Source organism: Ovis aries, chromosome 25 (genome assembly GCF_016772045.2).
Source record: "Ovis aries strain OAR_USU_Benz2616 breed Rambouillet chromosome 25, ARS-UI_Ramb_v3.0, whole genome shotgun sequence".
In the NCBI taxonomy this organism is placed as follows: Eukaryota; Metazoa; Chordata; class Mammalia; order Artiodactyla; family Bovidae; genus Ovis; species Ovis aries.
In genome coordinates, this window is record NC_056078.1 from 41224809 (window position 1) to 41239444 (window position 14636).

At 50.4% G+C, this 14636-nt stretch overlaps 1 protein-coding gene across 1 annotated transcript; it reads left to right on the plus strand.

The window, feature by feature from the left end:
• The first annotated feature begins 152 nt into the window (after window positions 1–152).
• On the plus strand, window positions 153–14291 carry ZNF488 (zinc finger protein 488). The gene is given in 4 exon segments (XM_027962233.3): window positions 153–2709; window positions 7041–7164; window positions 7963–8165; window positions 8168–14291. Coding segments are annotated over 2 exon segments (972 nt in total). The 5' UTR covers window positions 153–2709; window positions 7041–7164; window positions 7963–8110; the 3' UTR covers window positions 9085–14291.
• Window positions 14292–14636: the final 345 nt, after the last annotated feature.

Sequence of the window (14636 nt, forward strand, 5' to 3'; positions counted from 1 at the left end):
GCGCTCAGCCCTCTCGCAGGCCCTTCCCAGAAACCCCTCTGCCCGCGGCGGGCGGGGCGGGGCCCGAGGCCCGAGGCCCCGCCTCAGAGGCGGGGCAGTCCGGGAAGGCGGGGCCCCGCCGGCCCCAGGGCTCGCGAGCCAAGTTCCGAGCCGCGTGTCACGGCCCCGACCTGGAGGCGGCCGGGGCTGCCAGCGCGTCCCCAGCGCCGCGAGAGAGCCGAGGTGAGACGCGCTGTCCTGCCCCCGGGACGGGGCCACGAATGGGCGTGGGGGTCGGGAGTCGTCTCACTTCTCCTGGGCTTGCCCCGGGGCGGGCGCTCAGCCCTGCCTTTAGCTGCCCGGGTCTTCCCTCGCCAGCAGCCTTCCCCGTCGCTCCTCTCTCCCCGCCCCCGCGCTGCTTGCTCCTCTCCCTGCCCTTTCTTGTCTCCTTGCTTCTTTCTGTATTTCCCTCTCATCTGTCTCACCTTTTCTTGTCCATCGTTGTTTTACCTGTGTCCCTCGTCCTTCCTTTTCTCTCTTCTTCTTTCTCTCTCTCCTCCTCCCTTCTTCCCCTTTTCCTTCCCCCATCAAGAGTTCCACCTTGGATTTTTTTTTTTTCTCCTAGGTTGACTTTTTGTGCTGCGGTTCATTTAGGTCATCCCTTCAGCCGTTCACCCATCCTCTGCCGCTCCGTTATTAGGCAGAGTTTGTTCTGGGTACTAGGGTAATAACAATGCATTTGTTCCAGGTCCTTTCTCCAGCTGATTATATCAAAGATCTAGGCATGTAACCTGTTCAGTGTCTGTTGTGGGAAAATACATCAAGGATCAAGTTATAAATCTCTGAGTTTTCAGGGTGAGCTGAAAGAAATACTTAGAAACAAGGCATTGATTGAATCCTTTTCTTGGTATTTGGCCTTTAGACGCAGACATCACCAGGAAGCTAAATTTTGCAGGAACATTAAGGGAACATGGGGGCCTGTACCATCCTTCTGTGCAGGCAGTACAAGGCCAGGTTGGTGGGGAGGGCCAGGGTGGGATTCAGAGAGCAGTTGTGGGAAGACAATAGGCGAGAGCTTTGCATAGGAAACATTTGGGTGAGAGTTGAAACAGGAAGTTAACTATAAATTTATAAAGTGTATACTTGTCAGTGCTGGTGGTGTGCAGAATTTAGGTTTGATAATTACTGTCGAATGATCCAGCCTTTTTATAACAATTATTGTGACATTGGAGAGTAGTGTTTTTGTGTACATGAGGTAAGATCACAGTAGAAAGGTTTCATTTCCTTATCCAAGATACTAAGTGAAGAAATACAGAAAAACAAATCTGATTCATTTTTGAGAAATAAAATAGAAAGTATTATATAGCAAAGCAGTTTTCTGCTTCTTAAAAATTTAATCAGACATGAGTTCATTATTTGATATTTTTATGTCATGTATAGCGATATGTTCAAACATACACATACACATACATTATAGATATATGTAAAAATTGTAAAAAGGAAACTTGTTTGGTTTTAAAGCTGCTAATTACTGCCCAACATTTGAGGCTTTTATTTTCATAATTAAGTTAACCTGCTCTTTAAATTAGTTATGATTTTTAGTGATAATTCAGCTTATTTGACTTTTGGCTGATACGCAAAAGCAAATTTGTCAGTAGATAAAACACAGAATTGAACAAAAATTAAAAATGATGGAAGAAGATTTCAGTGTGTTTATTGAAAGAAATTTTTTTTTCCACTTTATGTCAAAGAACATCGGACACTTTCGTAGGTATAAGCATGACACTTTGATTTGGGAGACTGTTTTCTGATCTGAAGGGTTAAATTGTCTTTTGCAGCATTTAACCTCTGACTTCCCAGGTATTAGAATTTGGGGAGGGAGAGGGAAGGGATGCTTTTCCAATGATATAGAACTATCATGTCTGCTCTGGTTAGCAGATTTCTTTTTCAAAAACCCTAAGAGGTGACAACTTTTCTTTAAAACAGATGATCACATAGTTTTTTTATTCTAGGCACAATCTTGAGCTGCAGTGCTTTTGAATTTCTTTTCCTTCTCCAGTAGACTGCCTCTCTTCTTCTTTCTAGCCAGTGATGTTCTTGTAGAGTCTGACTGTGCAGTCTGTCGTACAAACCATGGGCTTTTCCTCTGAAGACTGCCACTGGCACTGGCCAAGCTGTGTTAGGCCTGCAGCTGACCCCACAGTGGGCCTGGGGGCTGGCTGCATCCTGGGAATCCTGCATTTGGTTCTGCTTGATCATAGCAAGCATTGCTGCTAGAGGGATGTAGGCATAACTGAATGCGGAGCCTTCGAGGGCTGGCTGGGAAGTCCTTCTCTTCTTTCCCACCACTGCATGGCACCAGCAGCCAGCCTCCAGGAAGGCCTGGACAACTCTGCAAGTTTTCATTTTCTCAGGGTTCTTTGGCTAGAGGATATCTAGAAAACATGTATGTTTCCCTTTAGGAAAACCCAGCACCACACAAGCCACATATAGCAGATGTAGATAGAGGATTATCCTTAGAAATCTTCCAAAAAAGTATGAGAGGCATCTCCAGAGTCTGAGGAAACCAAAGTCTTGGGGCCCAGAAGACTTTTTTCTGTTCTCATTTGTTTTAGCTGAAGAGGAAGCAGCGGAGAAAGGCACTGTCAGTTCAGATGGTTTCACTGAATAAGACCTAGTTTCTCAGCTGCAACTTGGGACAATTGGAGGCTGGCTGGCTAGCTTGGGGTGGTGAGTATGTTCAGATATCTGCAACTTGCTATCATTCAGTTGCTTGAGAAAGAGTTCTTTTTCCTATAAATGGAGGGGGAAGGTGGAAACTGCCCAGGCCATTTGGTCCCTTATTAAACACTATTGTGTGCTGGTCCCTGGCAGGGAGGGGCATGAGTGGAGGGAAGGCAGCCCTGAGCTTGTGTTTAACCTTCGGAACTAGTATGATAATAAATTACTAGTATGATGATAAACCTGGGCTTCCCTGGTGGCTCAGACGGTGAAGAATCTGCCTGCAATGCAAGAGACCCAGGTTCGATCCCTGGGTTGGGAAGATCCCCTGGAGAAGAAATGGCTACACACTCCAGTATTCTTGCCTGGAGAATTCCATGGACAGAGGAGCCTGGCAGGCTACAGTATATATAGGAAAACCCAGCACCACACAAGCCACATATAGAAGATGTAGATAGAGGAGTATCCTTAGAAATCTTCCAAAAAAGTATGAGAGGCATCTCCAGAGTCTGAGGAAACCAAAGTCTTGGGGCCCAGAAGACTCCAGCAAAGAACTGGACACGGCTGAGTGACTAACATTTTCACTTTCACATTTATTGAGGCAGGCTCTTTAGCACTCTAGGTATGTTAATCCACTTAATCTTTACAACCACCTCATGAAGTGGGCACTACGGTGATCCACAGTGAGACACCAGAGGCAGGGAGAGGGTCAGCACCTTGTCCAGGGTCATGTGATTGGCAAGAGCAGAGCTGTATTTGACCCAGGCATTCTAACCCTAGAAACCCACACACTTAAATTCCCTGTGAATGTGAGGCTGGAAGGTTCCTGGGACCGCCAGGTTAGAACCTGAACAGAAAGTGAGAGTGTGGCTGGTGCTGCTCAGATGAAGGAATGATTGGAGTCTGCAGCCGGTGCCCCAGCAGTAGGTAATAAACAGAGAAACACGCGCTTTTACACTATGGGGCAGGTGAGGCTTCTCCTCTCAGAAAACCTCTTGTTTCGGTCAGTAGAACCCTGGTTGGTGGCCCAGAAGGACTGAATCCTGAGGGAGAAGTATTCCCAGTGGGAGGGGAGGACAGACATGGTCAGACCGACTCTTGACTTGGGAGGCTCAGTTTCAGAAGTCTGCCAAGATCATTACTTCATCTAAAGGCTGGGAAAAGGTTGGAGAGTCTGGGGTTGAAGTCCGATTGTTTCAGTAGGGAGTCCACAAGGGTGTAAGTGTTAGTCACTCAGTTGTGCCCGGCTCTTTGTGACCCCGTGGACTGCAGCCCACCAGGCTCCTCTGTCCATGGGACTTTCTAGGCAAGGATACTGGAGCGGGTTGCCAATTCCTTCTCCAGGGGATCTTCCCAACCCAGGGATCGAACCTGGGTCTCCTGCACTGCAGGCAGATTCTTTACCATCTGAGCTACGAGGGAAGCCAGCACTGAATGATGTCTGTATGGCTCAGAGGTTTGTCTTGCTGAGCTCAGACTGAAAGAACCAAGGAAGGCAAGAAGAGTCCCTTCCCAGGACACACACAGCAGAGTGACGAGGATGAGTAAATAGCGTCAGGGATCAAGAGCCCGGAATGGACTTAGGCTACTGAGGGGTGTGGAGGACAGCAAAGTTCCTTTAATACTGGATGGGAGGGAAAAATCAAGGGGTGCATAGATCCGCTTGCTGCCAGAACAGCTGATGTCAGTGGGAGGAGAAAGAGGTGGAAAGCTCTGCTTTGCTCAGCGATCGTCTGGACAGACAGCCACCTTCCAGTTGCCAGGGGCATTGGCAGATCCACGTAGGAAAGGGGGACAGAAGCAGCACTGAGCGGCTGTGCCTGTGGTCCCCTGACCCCGGACAAGCCACAGCAGACTCATGTCATTTTCATTTGAAAGACTTCCTTCTGGTAATTGCTGCATGCAGTGGACCAAGGTTAGACGGGGCCCCAGAAGGAGTTTGGTGGGACATTCTCTGCACTTGCCTGAGTGACCTTACCCGGTGGTGCTGGTGCCTGTGAGAGCGGTGGCCCTCAGGGAGGGTGGGCGGCATGCCAAGGTCTCCCATCAGCTCAGTACCTTGGTCTCCACCTTTTCTTCCTTCTCCTTCTTGTTCTCATGATCAAGAGTTGGATGATAACACTGATGAGTGATTTTGGATGGATTCAGTAGTTGACAGAATCCAGATCTAGAAGAGTCTCAAAAAGCTGGAGCAGCACAGAGTTTATTGATACGGCCTCTGTAAGTTGTAGATGAACACATTTGGATTGAGGCCTGCAACATTCCTCAAGTAGTTGTGAAAATCCCATGACATAAGATGTGTTAAGCTCTTGGCATCTCTGGTGCGTGCATTTATGTAGTCAATAAATGGTGAGATGTATATTTATATCATGAAGCATTCTGGTAGCAAACATTCCAGCCTGCAGGAAGACGGCATGTTTCAAATTTTATAGCTGAGAAGGTCGTCTCATCTGTTGTTCAGAACACTGGAAGTTCTGTCAAAGAGGTCTGCATGGCTGTGTTTGGATAATGTTGCCCGAACTGTGAGGGCAACGCAGTGGGGCTACGTGCAGAGGGGTACAGGGGTACAGCCAGACCTCGGTCAGCAAGGCAGCCTCCTGCCCAGCTGTGGGAAACATATCAGGTGGTTCTAAACTGTCATCTGGTAAACAGTGACGGACACAGAGTGAGAGAGAGAAAAAGGGGGAGTTTGTGCGAGGGTGTATGTGCATTTGATTGTGTAATAGTGTGTATGTGTTTGAGTGTATGTGAGTATGTACGTGAGAGTGTATACATGTGAGACTGTGGGTGTGTATGTATTGTGAATGCATGTGTATGTGAGGGTGTGAGTGTGCCTGGGTGTGTGTGTGTCTTTGTGAGCTCATGGAAGCTCAGCAACAGGGTTCAAGCAGAGTGCTTATTCTTTGACAAAGAGGGAGAAATGGCTTCATCCCAACTGGAGTCACGCATGGTTAGATCTGGAAAGGACTGTGGAGATAATTCAGTCCAACCCCAGTTGACGGGAGATTGAAGCCGAGAGAGGTGAGAAGGACAGTTCAGGGTCACTCAATGCAGGGACGTGGCCATCTCTGCCTCTTCAAGTAACATTGCTGCTGCTGCTAAGTTGCTTCAGTTGTGTCTGACTCTGTGCGACCCCACAGATGGCAGCCCACCAGGCTCCGCCATCCCTGGGATTCTCCAGGCAAGAACACTGGAGTGGGTTGCCATTTCCTTCTCCAATGCATGAAAGTGAAGTCGCTCAGTAAATGTCCAACTCTTCGTGACCTCATGGACTGCAGCCTACCAGGCTCCTCCGTCCATGGGATTTTCCAGGCAAGAGCACTGGAGTGAGGTGCCATTGCCTTCTCCAACGCATGAAAGTGAAAAGTGAAAGTGAAGTCGCTCAGTAAGTGTCTGACTCTTCGTGACCCCATGGATTGCAGCCTACCAGACTCCTCCGTCCATGGTATTTTCCAGGCAAGAGCACTGGAGTGGATGCCATTGCCTTCTTGGCTGGCACTAATTCTGATGCCAATGGCATCCCCTTTGAGGACTCAGTTTGGAAAAGTTATTTGGAGAGGCTCAGCTCCCCCTGGTGGCCCATCTTGGAAGTCCTTTCAGGACGACCAAGCAGAAGACTGGAGTCTCTCTGGATGGGCTGAAGGGTGGGGCTGGCATGGGTTTCCTCACGAACTGTTCAAACTTCACAGGTTAGACAAAGAATCTGACTTCTTGATTGGGTAAAAGCTTGGGAGAAATTGGAGAGAAGGCCGGAAAAGGAAGCTTAAACCTTTTATAGACGCCCCTTTGGTATTTGGGTCACATGGTTGACTTGGCTGTTCATCAGTGGGGACTCTGGGAAGGTGGCGTGGCCAGTGCAACCAAGCAGGCTTTGGGGGCACACACCTGGGTTTCCCCAGCTGCGCCTCCTCTTTGCAGGGGACATTGGGCAGGATGCTTAGTATTGCAGGACCAGGGTCCTCTTCACTCATATGCAAAACACATGTCACAGACTTCTGTCACCAAGACAGTGATAAGGAGGGCAGGTATCTGTGATGCCTTTTCCAGGTGGAGCAGGAGGCAGGCCAAGAAGAAGAAGAAGCTGAGTTGAACCTAAATGATGTCCCCGTGAGGAAGGATCAGAGCTGCCCACTCCTCACAGTCCTCCTGGGCTCAGGACACTTATTTCTTAATGATAAGAGCTCAGACCACTCAGTGGAGTATGGTCCAGCAAGCTGAGGAGACAGGCTGAGGAGACACTTAAGGATGGTTGAGCAAGCTTCAAGAACTTGCTGGTGGGCTGATCAGGGAAGAGGGATAAATGTCTCCCCAGCAGGGCTGATGGCTCCCTCTCCTTCCAGGTGCCATCACAAATGGCCATTGTGTGTCTCCCCTGCGCCATGAGCACCTTGAGGGCAAAGCAGAGGCTGATTCCCCTGTTAATGCCAAGTAGGTTGGCACAAGAAGACCTCTGACAGTTGGCAGGTGAGCAGAGGACAAGCAAGTGTGTGAAGAACAGGTGTAGTCAGAAGAGGGGAGAGGGGGGACCCACACTTGCTGCAGGGTCAGGGCCTGGTAGGAAGGCGGCTGCCCCCGGGCGTGGGAGCAGGGCCAGGAACGGCCCTGGACCCAGCCTGCCTTGCCTGGGTGCTTATTGTCCAGCTTTTACCCTCTGGTCACGTGTGCTGCAGAGTGCTTGAAATGTCCTGGCGCGTGTGATGATTTGGAAGAAAAATTAGCACATTGAGCAGCAAGGAGCAAAAACTGCTGTATATCAGGGTGCGGAGGTGTTAGAGTGTCAACCAGGTCACAACTGACTGGTGGAAGCCCTATGCCGCTGTTAACACAGCTGCTGCCTGGATGCTGATAGATGCAGGGCAGTACTGAATCTGGCCTCTGGGTGGCAGCATTGTGCGCTGTGGTCCTTCCTCTCTGATGGAGATCTAGGGGTGAAAACGTGCTCTGAGTCAGGGTGAGTTGCTGCAGCTGTAGCAGTCAGGATGCTTTGGATGCAAAGGAGGAAAACCATCTCTGGTCAAGTTAGCTGAGAAGATTAATTAGAAGGGTAGCTCGTCTAACATCACACAGCTGAAGGTTGGCAGAGTTTGGACTCACATGGACACTTGTCTGCCTTCAAGTTCATGCTCTTATCAGCAACTGGCCCAAGATGCTGAGGTCCCGGGTGAGGGGAGGAGGTCTGTAAGTTCCTGCAGCCTGCATGCTATGATATGTGCCTGAGTGAAGAGCACACGTTTCATGGCCTGTTGCTTCCTCTCTCTGCAGAGCCCTGTGGTCCAAGTGTGCTGGCCCAGGCCCCAGGGGAGCCCTTCAATCTCACAGCCACTCCCCGGGCCAAGCCCTCCAGAAACTCCGGGGGCTGACAGCTGCTGGAGGATCCACCTCACCCAGCTGGCTCAGGCTCTGTGGCCCCATGGCTACTGGGAAGGGAGTTCTGCGGAGCCCTTCAGCTGGAAACAGATGGCAGCTTGTGAATCTGAGCAGGGCTGGGGCAGGAAGCTGGTGCTACTGGAGAAAATGAACCACCTGGGCTCTGAGACTGCCCTGGGCGGCAGTGGCCAGGATGAGGCCTGTGCCGAAATGGTACTGTCAGTGGTCCCAGGCAAGCCCAGGCTGGGAAAGCTGATGCCCCAGAAGACTTGGTGGGAACAGAGGCAGAGCGCCTTCACAGAGGTGCCTCGGCTCAGGAAGAGGCTTGGGGGCGGGCAGGCCCAGGACAGAGAGCACAGTGGCCCTGTAGGCCAGCCTGGCCCCCAGCAGCTGACCCTCAATATCCCCAGGGACCTAACTGGCAGCACCTGCATCTCTGTGTGGCCCAGCGGAGCCTGCAGGGAGCAGAGAAGTGCCTTCAGCAAGCCAGCCAGGGGTCCAGCAGGGAGACTGGGACCAGCCTGTGTCTTTCAGGCCGGTGAACCTGCAGATGCCCTGGGAGAGCTGCTGGGACTCATCAACACGGTTGATGTCACTTGCTGGGGTCGACTTTCCAACTCCAAGCTTTTGGTGGGTGATTTCTGGAACCTGCAAACAGTGCCACCAAATGCTCCTCTCTGTAGCACTTTCCTGGGCGCCCCCACGCTGTGGCTCAAGCACGCCACGGTCCAGATCCCCACGCCCCCATTGTCGTCCTCTACCAGCTCTTGGGCCCTGCTGCCCCCTACGCTCACCTCCCTGGGCCTGTCCACCCAGAACTGGTGTGCCAAGTGCAACCTGTCCTTCCGCCTGACCTCCGACCTGGTCTTCCACATGAGATCCCACCACAAAAAGGAGCGTGCAGGGCCCGACCTGCGTTCTAAGAGGCTGAGAGCAGAGGCCCTCACGTGCCCCATTTGCCAGGAGTACTTCCGCGAGCGCCACCACCTCTCCCGGCACATGACTTCGCACAGTTAACAGGTGGTTTGGAGCAAGCGCTTGGCCGTGAGGCCAAGATGGCTCACAGGGCCTTCCTCTGTGAAAAGGCTGGTCACAGTTGTCTGCAGGGCTGTCTCCTGGGGCATTTGAGGATGAACAGCTCAGTCATAATTGGAAAAAGACAACCAGCCCCCATACGTGTTTTAAAGGAAATAAAGTTGTGAAACAATGCACTTTGCTAATCACAGGGTATGGTGAAGAATAGGCACCAAGCGCTTCTGGCATTTTCAGGAGTGGGGGCTCTTCTGTACGCATAACTTCTGCTCCACATGGAAGCAAGTTTGGCACACCGCATGGGCTTTGGAGGCAGACAGACATGGATTGGAATCCTGGCCCTTTCACATACTAGCCCTGAGCTTGGGCAGGCTGCTCTGACTGAGTCCCAGCATGCTTCTCTGTAAAGTGGAGATGGTGGCACCTGTGTCTGAGGGATGTTGTCAGGATTATGTGGGAAGATGTGTGGCAAATGGCCAGCACATGCCTGGCAGTGTCACCACTAAGCAAAGAGTGCGATTGTCGTGGTCCAGATTAGTCAGCTGTTGTTCACTGGCAGAATCTCAGTGGCAAACAGTGCAGGCCCCTGTTTCTCAGCGCTGGGTCTGTGAGTTGGCTGGTGTCGAGCCGGGCTTGCCTGATCTTCGTTCCAGGTTGCTTTTTCTCTCAGGACTCACGCTTCTCTCGTGGTTATGCCAAGAGCACAGAAGGACAAGTCCAAATACACAAACACATTTCAAGCCCCTGCTTCGGTCACTTCCACTAACATCTGCTTGGCCAAAACAAGTGGATGGCCAAACCCAAAGTTAAGGGGTGAGATGTGCATGGGGGCCAATAGGGAAGTCATGAGTGCGTGTATAATCCTACAGGGGCTGGAGGAATTGGGACCAATAATTCAACCAACACCTGGTCCATGGTTATTCACATTCTGAATACGTGCAAATGGGAAAATGAAACAACACCCCCTCCCCTTTTAGTTCTCTGGAAGCGACCATAAAACCTTAAGGCGTGGAGCACTGTGAGGACGGGGAGAGTTGTGGATGCTATTTATCGTATAATGCATGTCGTTTCAGTACCTGTGCTGTTCATCCCCATTTGTCCTTATTCCTAATAATGCAAAATTCAGATCATAAACTCTGCTGAAACACAAGCTAGTCTGTGTGAAAGCCGTTTGTTGGAATTTCTTTCAAAGCGCAGTTTTGTTTTTTTTTTTCAATTGGTTTCCACTTCACGTTCAAGATTTTCTCGTTTGACCTGCAGACCTCAGTTGCAGAACTCAGGCTTGTGGATAGAAGGGAGCTGGTGGGGGTCTCGGCCGGCCGCCATCCATCTAAAAAACCCCAGACTCCACCTCTCTCCATCGCCATGTCTGGCTCCTGCCTTGCCCGAGGCAGCTGCTTGTCCCTCCTGCCCACCCTGCCCCATCCCTCTCGTTCCCACTCCCCGTACTTCCTACCTGCCCTCCCACCCACTCTCCATAGCCACCCATATATTCATTCATTTCTTGACCTCCCTGGGCATCTGGGCTGTGCCAGATTGTGTGCCAGGCCCTGTATGGCACAATGAGTTCAACCCATGGGTAGGGGTGGGGGTGCCCCTACCCTGCGGGGTGGGGGTGTAAGCTGAGCTGCAGAGTCCAGCAAGAGCTGGTGATTCAGAAAGGGCAGGAAATGCTAGGGAGAGCGTGTTCCTGAGATATAGGTGTCTGAGGCTGCTGCAAGGCACAGAGGGGCAGAGAGAGAGAGGATGCGACTCTTAGAGATGCAACGGTGGGAAGGCATTGAAGGAAAGGAGTTTGAGCTAGGGTCCTGGAGGGCGGGCTCCGAGAAGCCCTTCCAGGGGCCTCTGGCTGCAACAGATAAAGTGGGCTGGAGGAGTGAAGATGTACCTCCTGAGCCACTGCCTCTCCATCTGGAAGGAAGAAGCAGGTTTCCCTAGAGCCACCCAGGAAGCACCCCCCATTTCTACAGAGAGGCTTGGAGCCCAGGGGCCCTGCAGGCTGAGTCCCTTTGGAAATTGCATGGAGCTAGAATTTGCCCACAGGGAGTTCTGCCCAGAAGGAGACTGAAGCTTTGGGGAGTCTCCCCCGCCTCCTGTCCCATGCGGGGCAGGAAAGGACAGCTCATGAGTTGGAACCTGAGACTCCGCAACGTGCAGCAACATACATTGGGTCATTTAATTTGCATGATATGCCCTGGAGATAGACACCTAATTCCCATTTTACAGCAGAAGAAACTGAACTCCAAGAGGTCAACTGATTTTCCTAAGACTGTGGGTTCTCGAGAAGCCGTGCGAGAACAAGAGCCCAGACTGCCCCACTTGTGCTCATCCTTCCCAGCCTGCCACACATCTGCTCGGCCCAGCTGGGCCACGTGGCATTGTGGGCAGGTGAAAAACTGGGGCTTAGGACCAGGCGTCGACTCCCTGTCTAAAAATTCAGCTGCCCCTGCCCTCCCCAGCACTTTCTGTTGCCCTTCTCTTGAGCACTCCATTCCTTGCATACTGTTTTTTCTGAATTGTCTGGTCTATTGTGTCCCCCATCACTAGAATGTAAGGAGTATTTGCTGTGTTTTTCACTGCTATGTCCCCAGCAACTAGAACAATGGAGGCCAAAGCAAGTGTTCAACAGACCTTTGTAGAAGGATAGAATCAGATGCCTGGTCTGGCCTCACCCCTGACAAGCCAGCATCTCACCAGGGTTTCGACATCTGTTAAGCTGCACGCACAGCTGTCCTCCTCTGGCTTGTTGGATTACTCCATAATTTCTTTGAAATCAGTTTGACATAAGTATACTAAAATAAAAAATGATTTCTAAGTAGAAATTTAGAATTGTAAGGGATCCTGCATTTCTGGTCCATCCCCTCACTTGATAGCAATGAGCAGTGAGGTCCACCAAGAGCTGATGTTCAGAGTGATGCAGGGGCAGGAGGTGGTGAGGTCAGGGCTAGGACCCTTTAGATGTCTAGACCAGTGTGTCTTCCCTGGCCCACCCATACTCCTCTGGGAAACTTGGCTATGGTTGCAAACCGAATGATGACTGACAGTGACCACATCACTCGTAAGCAAGAGAAACATTTTGGAAAAAAATTAATAATTTAATGAAGAAGCACAAGAACACATCTCCCAACTTAACTTTTTAAGACAGAGTTCATTGTGGTAAAAACTGATATTGATGCAAGCTATTTTGCTGACGTTCAAATTGACCGACTCCGAGGTGACTTATGGAGGTGATGCCTTACAGTTTATTAATGTGGCATTTCCTCCTTGCCTCTAGGCTGGGTTCCAAAGTCCCCATGGCAGCTGAAGACTGTCTCCCCCCTTTTCTCTCCCACCCTGCTGTATCTGCTGGAGAGCAGTCACTTTTAATCACAACTTTGCTCACACTCTCTCTGCCACCTTCCATCCTGGTTAAGAGTTGGCGGGTGAAGTTGCCACAAAACATCACATCAGCAGGTATGAATTTTACTTGACAATTCTGGAGTAAGAATTGCCACATTCCTTAAATTCTCTTTATATAATTTAATCTGTTCTTCACGCCAATCCTATTCTGGCAGTATGGGTTGTCTGTCTTTTTAAAATCCCTCCCCTGTCTCTCCAGTTTACAGAAAGTTCCCCAGCACCTCACAACTGAAAATACCCTCTCAGCATCAAACAGCCTCCCCATACTGTGTTGGGGTCTTTGCCTCCACCCTCCAATGTGCTATGGATCTTCTCCCTGGATCTCAGCCCTGGCGGTTTTCTGGCAATGCCAGCATTAGGCAGGTAACACAGGAACCACTGAGCCAATAAACAATGTCTTGGCTTCCTTTTTGGACAATGGAAGGGAAAATACCTACAGTGGCTGGAAAAAATAGCAAATTATATTTTAATATGTGATCTCCCAAGTAGCAGCCATTCAATTAAGGTTTTTAAAAGTCCTCCAAGTGTGCTAATGAGGCTAAAATAAGACATTCTGAATTCACATCCATTTTAGTTCTCAATTTTAACCAAGATCTGGTTTTCTTTCTGCTTTTCTCTGGAAGAGAAGTAAAATCTTAACAAGGTCAAGGTCCCAGATTTCTACTTCTGGCCAGTTCCTGAATCCTAGACCAGGGAGTCTAGTCAAATGGCTATAAAATTAGGTTAAAGAAAGTGAGTGAAGCCCCTTGGGCTTGGGGGAGGGTGGCAAGGGAAGAGGAGGTTAGGGAGGCCCTGAAACCTAGAGTGCATGATCTCTGGATGAGGGCTCCTTAGGGCCAGGCTGAACACAGGCCTCAAGCGAGGCCAGAAATCAGGACTGTATGTGACATTAGTTACCATTTATCCAGTTGTCTTTTAAAAGCTGATGGTCAGAATGGTACAGGGTGAAGGAAGCGCATTAGAGGCGGCGGCAATGGGGAGGGGCAGGAGCCACCAGATGGAGACCTTTACCTCTACCAAGATCCTAGTCTTTGAATCGACTAGGTGCTGGCCCCAGCCTTGCAGCCTTGCAATACTGCCCTGTTCCTCTGGCTGGAGGGAGAGGCCCTTACAGAGGGGTGAAAGTCAGCAGGAGCTGTCTGAAGGTGAACCCCGGATTCTTTCTTTCCTTGGGAGGGGCTGGTGCCCCCTGGTGGCAGCAGGCCTCCCCTGCAGGTCACTTCTCTTAAGAGCCTATTTGTATAATTTTTTTTTTCCTAGTAGAAGTCATGTGGGCGGTCTAAAGATCATATAGTAAGATATGAAAGCAATAGAATGAAGCTTCTATTTAAAAAACAAATTATTCTCCAATGTGTTTTGATTTGTGCCACGTCCTAGAAAAGAATTTTGGAAGGCAATTTTGAATAGGGGTTGGGGGAGTTAGTGCTTTCTGAAAGGAGCGTTGCCTTTCTTTACGTTTAACCTTTTGTTCCCCAACCATCTCATGTTTTCCTGGAACTGGAGACAGGAAGCCAGTGGCCTCTGATACCCTTATTCTAAGCTGCTTGGATTATGCAGCTATTTTCACTGCCAGCCACCCTGATCTGCAAGGTAGTAAGGAGGTCCTTAGGCCAGGTGGCAGCTAATCCTGGAGAAACCAGGAGGTGGGAGATGGGTGCCCTCCAGCGGGGACCTTGGAGACAGGTTTCCTGGCTCATGACCGTGTTTCCGGCTACATCCTTTTACTTTCTGAACTGTATCCTCTCATTGCATTAAAGCTGTGTGGGTGGGCATGACCCTCCCTGAAACACAAACGTGTCTATGTGCTTTGTGTTGGGCTGCTTGGCAGATGCAGGCACACAGGAAGCAGGGGGGTGAGATGGGAGAGAAGCTGGCATCCTATCCTCTGGTGCTTCAGCATGTGCCTGGGAGCTGGGCCCAGCAACCATCCTGATGATAAAGGTCCAGCATGTCTGTAACTGGGTATGTCTTGGGAGAGAGGTACACAGCCTCATCTAAACCCTCTCACGGCACATCAGTGGGTGCCTTGAGGGGCTCTCAAGCAGCGGGAGATGTGAGAAGATTGTACGGCTACAGGCCGGGATACAGAAGTGGAGCAGAAGGCTGGTGGGGATTCAGGCACTGAGCCAGGACCTCAA